Source organism: Nicotiana tabacum, chromosome 19 (assembly GCF_000715075.1).
Source record: "Nicotiana tabacum cultivar K326 chromosome 19, ASM71507v2, whole genome shotgun sequence".
NCBI lineage: Eukaryota > Viridiplantae > Streptophyta > Magnoliopsida > Solanales > Solanaceae > Nicotiana > Nicotiana tabacum.
The window spans coordinates 134,386,727-134,397,078 of record NC_134098.1 but is presented as its reverse complement, the minus strand read 5'-3'; the positions used below and the strand labels follow the sequence as shown (position 1 = coordinate 134,397,078).

Genomic DNA, 10,352 nt, shown 5'->3' with positions numbered 1-10,352 from the left:
ACACACGATGCATATTTTGGGTAGTTATTCATTTCCCAATTAAAACAGAAAATGAAATATACACCTTTCTCAGTAAGATATTAAATAGAGGCTTGTTATTGGAAACTATGTGGGAGTTGGGACTGTCACAATGAGCTGTTTGAATTCTGTCACACACCACTAGTTTGGTGGAATACTAAATAATGAGCTATACTCATAACAAATAATTGTGACAATTCTTAATACAAATAATATACTGTACCGCAGATTGCTAGAAAAGCCTGAGTTGGAAAACCAGTGACTAGAGTTGTAAATAGGTCGGGTTGATTCGGAATTTTTAATTATCATACCAAATTAATGGTATCGTGTTTTTAAATCTATAAACCAAACCAAACTAATAAAGTCGGGTTTTGCAATGTCGATTTTTCTCGATTTTTTCGGGGTTTTTCTTGGTAAAGTTTTCATAGTACAAAATATATAACTTGCGCTCCAAATATTTCTTTAGTCCTAGTAGGATACAACTATATAATGTATTTTTCAAGAAAATAACACAATAATATGAGATGAGTCATAGCAATGTATTAAAATATTCAATAACAAAGATAACAAAATCGCATAAAAATATTACTAATTAATACGCCATAATAAAAATTTACATAAGCTAAAAATATTATATAGGTCATGATACAATAAGTACAGCTAATAAGTACTATTAATTACACAATTAAGCACTAAAGAAAAAAATAAACTAAGTTATGTATTTTCATTATAAACCAATGCAAAAAAATAGATATCCAACAATATTGTCATTCTTAGTGTTAAATTGAATTTCCTTTATTAGTATTAGTATTGCTTTGAACTTTATTTGACTTACTCCCTTTACGAGCTATAAAATTTATTGGACCATTCAAAATGTTAAGTCCAAACTTTAAATAATACGTTTAAAGATAAAACTGTGAACAATTGTATTACGATAAATATTTATATGTATAAAATATTTTTAAAAATTGAATAAATATAATATCGGGTTGGTTTAGTTTCGTTTGATTTTTTTTAGTTAAAACTAAATCAAACTAATTATGGTCGGGTTTTTTTTTCAACACCAAACCACAATCGTTTTTTTTTTTTTTGCGGTTTGACTTGGATTATCGATTTAGTGCGGTTTATCGGTTTTCTTTGTACACCCCTACCAGTGGCATAATCTTCTCTTCCTGATAATATCCACCAAAAATAAATAATGAAAAAAGCCTACCATATATGAATGCGTTTGCTATTACTAAACTTAAACAATGATCAACGCCATAAGTAGAAAGAAAAAGAAAGTAAAAAACTACTTAAGTGATTTTTGATTGAGATACGTAAATGTAAATTTTTTGTCAACATGAATAAAACAAAATATTGATTTCCGTATAGAAAAAAAAATAAATCACTTTACTCTTGACGCTAAAACATTTTTATTTTAACATAATTGCAACTTACTACATTTTTTATATAGTTTTAACGCCATAAGTAGAAAGTTAAAGAAAATAAAATATTACTTAAGTGATTTTTGACAGAGATATGTAAATGTAATTTTCTTTTTGTCAATATGAATAAAATGAAATACTTAATTTCCGCATAAAAATAAAAATAAATCACTTTACTCTTGGCGCTAAATTCATTTTGTTTTTTACATGATTGCAACTTGCAACACTTTTGATGTAGTTTTTGAACATATAAAGTTCATTTAATAAATATCCTAATAATATGTTCAATGTAGCTGCAAAAGTAGATTAAACTAAAATATTCTACAATCTAATAAGAGGAAGTTAAAGCACACAGTTTGCTAAGGATAATTTGGTCATTTCAGGTAAAATGGAACATTATGGTAGGCTACAGAGGAATATTACTATAGCTGCTATTTAAAATTTTGAGTATCTTTACTAAATTGACCTTTGCTTATGTCATAGTCTGTCACTACACACTTCTCACATAGCTTTACTTTGTAGTTTGTACTCTCCCATGTGGACCCCACGTCCCCTCTCTACCTAAACCGTCTCTCAACTTTGCATTTTCCAACCATTCATATTATTACAATTGTCACTATTTACTAATTGCATACACCTATATTAATCTTTTAGCTTCTGGTTATGTAATTAGTATATAGTGAATTACCACTATATGTAAATTATGTGACTAAATTTTTGGAAAAGTTTATAAATTATTTTAAAAAAAAATAATCAAGTTTTTTTTGTTAAATAACCACAAGTGGCGTAAATATTTCAATAGAAAAAGAAATTTGTGTTCTACTTAATCATATTAAATTTATAATTAACTTGCTTGCTGATAAAAATAATAAGAGAACATTTAGTTACTTCTAATTTTATCATGTCATTATGCAATATTAAATTACCTCTTTCTGGTAAAATTTATTGTTGCACAATACCCTAGATTCAATAAAGACTTAATAACTTAAAAATACTTGGAAATATAATCATACTAATTAATTTTTCAAATAAATCCAACACTTAACTATAATGACGAAAATTGTATTATACTCCATAAAATGACGTAAAATGAGACTAAAAATTTGACAAGGATCAACTTATTAATTTATTAATTTCATATATTTGATTTATACATTTTATTTTAAGGTCAATTTGACTAATTTCTAAAGCAAACAGAAAATCAATTCATTTTTTAAATTAAGATTGAGCACAAAAATTGCTAATGCAGCTATAAAAAAGAACTAAAACCTCTAAATTTGACTGAGGATGAATATAAATTAATTTTAAACACGGACACTTTACACAAATATCGAGGAGCAATAATAAGAAGACAAATGCATACTTGGAATAAAATTGAAAATTCAAGAGCAAGAAAGAACATTTTTAAAGTCAAATGCGAAAAGGAAAAGAGTTTTTTATTTTATTTATTAATATATTTTAAAAAGAAAAAATATGAATTCAAAATGTCATCACGTAATTACCATCAATATTGTGCCCCCTCGAGAATCGGGGCTTGTAATCACCTTATTTTAATAAAGTTTAATTTTATATTGACTAAGTAATTATATACAAAGATAAATATACTAAATTGTTAATTTACTCAAACTTAATTGTAATAAATATTTTCAAAGAAACATTAAAGGTACGTATCCGAGTTCAATTGGTTGCACGCCTATCTAGTACTATGATAAATGAACGGTGATAAATAGATTAGGGGCTGTTTCACGAATATCGAAAGCTTGTGGGGCGGAGACAGTAGAAATAAAAAGAAAAACAGGTCATTTTGGGCAGTGTACGTTTTCAACGAGATACGTCAACGAGAAAGAAGTAGATTGTCAATAAGAAGAAGAAAGAAAGAAGAAAAAGATTCGATAAAGAGAAGATACCTTAGCCTTAAGAGAGAAGAAATCTGAGCTTCTGAATTGATTAATTCTCCATTTTCCCTGAAATCACATTGCAACTATCTTGATTATCAATTAAAGGTCAGCATTTTTCAGTAGAAAAAATATAAATATGTCCATATTTTCGTTAAGTAGTTGCTTTTCTTTTTGTTATTTGATCGATTTGAAGTCGTTTGTTTGGTTGCTATGAGAATTCGAGCAAAAGAAGAGGAAGGAAATTTTGGAGAAAAGGTTGATCTTTTTTTTTTCGCCTTCCTTTTTTCGTGTGATTAATTGGCACTTCTTTGTTTAAGGGAGGAGAATTAGAATAAACCTAGCAAGTTTAAGCTTTGAAGTTTGAGATTTGGGGGAGAAACAGTTTGTTTTCTTCAATTTTTCTGATTGCTCAACTGTTTTTGTAAATGGTAATATTTAACTAAATGGGGGGGAAAATTTCGTGTCCAAGTAGTATACATAAAAAAGAAGATTATTTCACACAAAACTATGATTGTTAGATTGTACCCAACCATATATATCGAAGCAAGTTATGATTGTTAATTTGGTAGAAGGTTGATGACCGTATAGGGATAAAAGGATGGGTGCTCATGTTATAGTCTATTTGTAGATAGAGATTTATCTTGAAGAGCCTGCAGAGAGATTGTGGCTACACTTTGACCTTTTGATTGTTTAAATTTACATAAAGATGGAGCTCTTTCCCATTTCCCATGGCAAATAGATAATGTTGATAAAATCAATTCATTGTGCTGCTGTGCTATGGTTTTCAATCATGCTTTGCAGACCGCTTCAGGTGCGGCAGGCTTTGATTAATTTCTTGAACTTGGATGCTTGGAGTTTTTTTTTTGTGGTCAAAATTGGGTGTTAAATGAACCTTCATTGCCACAGAAAGAATTCTTCTCATTGAAGTGTACAAAGGAGGTGTGTCTCCTCGCAAAGCTTCCATTGATTACTTAGTCATCAAACAAATGAGTGACATGAGTTTATAAGACGGTAACATATTCTGTTGCTTGGTTGTCCTTTCTAGCAGCTGAAATAGTAGCTCTCCAGGGAAAATGAGCTTATCTTTGTGCCCCACCTAGGGCGTTTCATGAGTAGCATCGATTGTTGCTTCCTTTCCTGATGGACTATTTCGAATAGTGAGCATCGGCTCTCCAGATACTTTTGTAACATTTCAAGTTTAGAATCAATTCCCATTTCGTGCTTTCAACTTGTTAAACAGCCTCTCTGCCTTTTTAAAGGTAGGTCTGCGTACACACTACCCCCAAAACAAGACCTCACTTATGGGAACACACTGGGTTTGTTGTTGTTGTTGTCAAGTTTAGAATCAAACAACCTCTTACATAGTCTTGACCCGATTGGTATATTATCCAGTGATCTTACAAGGAGCAGAACATACACAAGAATTCCAAGCCAAATATGTGATTTACAGTCTTTCTCCTTCCAACAGAGATAATGGCAATTTCCAACCTTCTTAGCTCCCTTCCTAGATACTGTGAGATAAATTTGCTTTACTAACTGCTTCCAGCCTGAGAAGCATACATCTAACCTAATGTTCATGTGAAAATTCATGTTTGAGTCGTGACGTCCAAAGAGAATGTTTTAACCATTGCCAATACTAATATGATGAAAATAAAGTCCAATTAAAAGCTACAGTATTTAGTTTCTTCTGCTTTTCATGTCCCAAGTGATACCAGCTGGTAGAAGGATCTAGATAAGCTAAAGTAGTGCTTCTTTCTTCCACATAACAGTACAACTGAGGAAAAGTCTACCTGCATGTTACACCATTAGGAAAAAATTCTTTTCCTTTTGAATAAGGCTATGAACTTGTGATTAATTCTTCTTTCCCTTAATAATTTTTCTGTGGGTGCTTTCGCCCATTCATTTGTGGTGGTAGTATTGGGCTTGTCCGTGGGGGCGGTTCAAGGTCTTGTCTCATTTCCAAGCATAAATCACTTTGTAGATAGGATAGTCTAAATTTGGAACCATTAAATTACTTTTAGTACAGAGCTGTAGAAAACATAATGGTTTTGAACAGTTACTGGATTCTGACACAATCCATGTCCCACAAATCACCTCCTCGTTCCTTATCAAAAACAGAAAGGAAAAAGGAGGAGGAAATGCAAGAATGAGCCTCCTCCCCGGAGGCTGAAGCCTGTCTCTATATTTTTGAATGCTTTTGCAGTTCCAAATGGGAGGCATTTCTTCCTCCTCACCCAACTCTTGGTGATAAATGTGCTCCTTCTTCACCTTTTCTTCCTTGTTCCCCTTTTTATTCTTTCTTGGTTGCTCAGAATAAGGTATTTGTGCTTCATGGTTCCCATACTATAAGGGCCAGAAACTCTACCTTGAAAATGAACAGAAATCAATACAAGATCTCAAAAGCTTGCAAGGCTTGAAGCTCATAAATGAATGATTTGAGATCCCCAATGGATCATCCATATTGATGCAATCTGGAGTGAACAGGGGTGATAGATACCTGCTAGAATAACATGGAATTCCCTGAATACCCGAAAATACCTGGTTTTTAGGAAGGCTAGCTTTTCCAGAAAGATCATGGTTTCTTAGAATTTGATTATATCCCATTGACGGGACTGTTATTTGTTCATATAGTTACTGGAGCAGAATGCTTGCAAGGCTTAAAGCTCATAATGAATGATTTGAGATCCCCAATGGATCATCCATATTGATGCAATCTGGAGTGAACAGGGGTGATACCTGCTAGAATAACTGGGAATTCCCTGAATACCCGAAAATACCTGGTTTTTAGGAAGGCTAGATTTTCCAGAAAGATCATGGTTTCTTAGAATATGATTATATTCCATTGACGGGACTGCTATTTGTTCATATAGTTACTGGAGCAGAATGTTTGCAGTGCCTACTGTTGCCTCATCTCCTGTAGTTTTAGGGACTGCTATTTGTTCATATAGTTACTGGAGCAGAATGTTTGCAGTGCCTACTGTTGCCTCATCTCCTGTAGTTTTAGGTTAGGAATCTGACTCGTATTTATTGGAAAAGAAATTCGGGATTTGGTCGTGATACTTCGCTTCCTAAATAATGAGATTGCCTTTACAGGGACCCGTGCTGTTCACAAAGTGTTATTTTTTATTTTTACTGGATTTGCCTTTATCAAGAGCTGTTAACTTTTGAAGGTTTACTTATCCTACTTTCATATATATATGTTCTCTTTCTCAGAGGGAAAATACCTGGTGTTTTAGGAAGGCTAGATTTTCCAGAAAGAACATGGTTTCTTTGAATTTGATTATATCCCATTGACAAGACTGCTATTTTTTCATATAGTTAATGGTACAGTATGTTTGCAGTGCTTATTGTTGCTTCATCTCCTATAGTTTTAGGTTTGGAATCTGACTCGTAATTATTGGAAAAGAAATTTGGGATTTGGTCGTGTGATACTCCGCTTCCTAAATAATGGGATTGTCTTTACTGGATTTGCCTTTATCAAGAGCTGTTATACTTTTGAAGGTTTACTTATCCCACTTTCATATTTACGTTCTTTATCTTATAGGGATCTTGTGCGCTTTGCTATGGCGAACACTAAGGGGCCATCTAGTATGAGAAGTTTGATGTACAACGGAAAGGTGCTCTTTACTGCCTCCTAAAAGTCCATTTCCTAGCATGGCCCCGTCTTATCTCGATTATGTTCCCAGTTCTGCTGTCAACCAAAAGGGCATCCTGAAACCCAGAGATGGAAATTCACACCATCAGCGTACTTCCTCTGAAAGCTGTCTTATAGAGGAGCAACCCTCTTGGTTGGACGATCTTCTTAATGAGCCAGAAACTCCTGTACGCAGAGGCAGCCATCGACGTTCATCTAGTGACTCCTTTGCATATTTCGATGCTGCTAACATTGCACGCTTAGATTACATAGCTCAAGTTGATAACAAGTTCGGAAATATGACTCGTATCCCTTCCTGGGGGTCACAAGACTTTGACTATTACAAAGATGCTCGGCATGCTGTTTCTTATGTCGATCAAAACTCCTCAGTCCGGCGGAAGAATAGGACAAAGGATGCATCTTCAAATACAGTATTGCATCTCCGTAACCTTTCCTTTCCCAGGGAAGATCTCCGTATTCAGAGCTCCGTATCACCTTGCCTCCCACAAGACGGAGACAGGCCTAAATCTGCTGGAAGTGACAAGCAGGATTTAGCCGAATCTGGCAAAGGGTCTGCTGAGAAAAAAGATTCTTCTCAAAGCAAGAGTTCTTCATCAGAAACTGACACGAAACGTGCGAAGCAGTAAGTTTAAGGCACTCTGCAGCCCCCCACCCCCCACCCCCAAAAAAAAAAAAAATGGGAAAGGGAAAGGGGATATGCTAAAAAAAACATATCCATACAGAGTATGCCATTTGGATGACATGGTAAATAGTTCGTATTCATGCCACCTCAACTTACTTGAGCTGTTTCTCTTTGGTCACAAATTTACTTCAATCATTTCCAGTTACTTTCTCATCTTCAAGATTTTTATTCCATATTTTTGCATTACACCTCTAACTCACTCCAAAGTTGCGACTTATTACCACAAACGTGTGCTTACTCAGACTTCGCTTTTCACTATCTTAACACGAATCAAGTGGCTTTGTCTAAGTTGACATGGAGTATTTTTATTTAGCTGTAAATCTCTATTAAAATCTAAGCTGTCCTATAGGTGCCCCCCCCCCCCCCCCCAAAAAAAAAAAAGAAGAAGAAGAGATAAACAGTATGAAGTTTATTAACCTTATAAACTATCATGAAACACAGACAATTTGCTCAACGATCAAGGGTCAGAAAGCTTCAGTACATAGCTGAACTGGAAAGAAACGTACAAGTTTTGCAGGCATGTATCAGCTGAACCTTTGAAATATGTATACACCTGGATGTGAAATGGATGTTTTGACTAGTTGCTATGATTTCAGGCTGAAAGTTCTGAAGTGTCTGCAGAGCTTGAATTTCTTAACCAGCAGAATCTTATCCTCAACATGGAGAATAAAGCCCTAAAGCAGCGCCTAGAAAATTTAGCTCAGGAACAGCTTATAAAGTATTGTAAGTTTCTTTATCTGTTATACTGAACTATTCTACTTGTTTCCTGTGTTGTAATCTTAACTATTTTGATAAACTTGATTGTAGAGCAGGTATATTGAGTCCAAACCCTGCATAGCTGGGAGTTAGGTTTATCTGAATTAAGTATCATATGATTGATGTTTTCCACTGTGAATAAAAGTATAACTGCGAGATATTGGTCCACGCAAGTTGGGAAAGTGGGCGCAATTTTCCTGGAACTAAAAGGTTTCCAAACAATGTTCAATTTGATTAGCAAAATAGCTATCTCCAGGAATGACAATTAGTGGTCATCCCACAATACATCATTGGGAAGACAATGACCTTGCTGAAAATCCATGACTATTTGAATTAATAATTTTGTTTAATTGATTTTCTTTTCCCTATGTGTGGGAAACTAGAATAGTCTTTCTTGAAATCTGGTACTACTATAATTAGTAAATATGTCACTTTGAAAAGCATAACTATGCTTGCTGGGACTCGATCAGTTATTATCTGCTATAAGATGGAAATCTGACCAGGTCAAAGTTTCTTGAGAAAAAAACCAGTTCTAGTCTTTTCTACTGCATCTGGATGACCTTAATGTGAACCGGTCCCTGTTTTCTTTTTCACCCCTTCAAATAGCTAAATTTACCTTTGTAAAGAAATACAAAGGATGAATGTTATTCCTATTTACCTTTGGAGCAATCATAGCATACAGATAAACATAGATGATTGGATGATTTTGTGGAGTACGATATCGTTGTTTAGCTCCTTTATTATCATATATCTCTTCTGTACTTTTTTGATAACATTGAAAGTTACTTTACTTGTCCAAATAAAAGAAAGAGAAGGAACGTTCGAGTTTGCAACGATAAGATGCTAAGTAATTGATCTTTCTCATATAAAAAATTTGATGCTAAATAATTGATCTTTAATTTCCCCTGTTAGATAGTTATGTGTAAATAGTTCTAGTCCCATATGTAGTAGGAGTAGAATATGTCCTAGTCCCATATGTAGTAGGAGTATAACATGTATTATATATAGGGCTCATTGTATCATTGCTAAAATATACATTTTTCTCCCGTGCATTCTCACATCCCGTAAGTGCAGTTATTTTTCCTTAGATCCAAAGATTTTGAATCAAGGAAACTACCATTGTTGAATTAACTATTTTGGACAATGGGAACTGATCTGTTTTATGGGACAGTGGTCTTTGGAAGCAGTTGAACGTTTATACAGCCGGTACTTTATTTCATTAGTTTCATCGAAAACTACCACTCATAAATTTCCCATGCAGTGGAGCATGAAGTTCTGGAAAGAGAAAGAGGAAGGCTGCGAGCATTGTATCAGCAACAACAACAACAGCAGCCACAACAACTATCTTCCAGCCATCGCCGCAACACCAGTAGGGATCTCGATCAGCAATTTGCAAACCTCTCTTTGAGACAAAAAGAGGCGAACCGTGATCCTGTTTCAGGACAACTTCACATTTGACCGGAAATTTAGCTACGACTATAATCAGAGCTTACTGACTATCCCTCGTCTGATTCTGCCATGGAATGACAAAAGTTCACAATTTCTGTTGTGAGTGATCAAGACGAAGTCTTGCCTCTCTTGTGCTCAGCTTCAATGGATTTGCTCTTCTACCGTCTAGACTTGGTTCTAATTCTTGTGACAACATGTGTCTTTACATCAACATTTGTTAAGCTTTTACGCGCACCTGGTGGTCAATGCTAAATAATAGATAGCATTTATGACAGTTGATTCACCTGAGGTGGTTGATTCCAGCATGTATGTTGCAAGTGATTAAATTCATCACTTTCCTTTAATCTTTCTCTGTTGTAACATTTTCCAGCTTCTGGTTCCACCATATTTATCTTCATTGATACATTTTCATGAACTATGTAATTTAAGCATTGATTGTGGAACTCCTTTCAGTTCATTCCTTGTTT

At 34.2% G+C, this 10,352-nt stretch overlaps 1 protein-coding gene across 1 annotated transcript; it reads left to right on the top strand.

Moving 5' to 3' along the window:
- The first annotated feature begins 6,887 nt into the window (after positions 1–6,887).
- LOC107763912 (uncharacterized protein At4g06598) lies at positions 6,888–10,346 on the top strand. Its single transcript, XM_075238668.1, is given in 5 exon segments — positions 6,888–6,960; positions 6,962–7,620; positions 8,122–8,197; positions 8,277–8,403; positions 9,698–10,346. Coding segments are annotated over 5 exon segments (1,113 nt in total). The 5' UTR covers positions 6,888–6,906; the 3' UTR covers positions 9,895–10,346.
- The last annotated feature ends 6 nt before the right edge of the window (positions 10,347–10,352 follow it).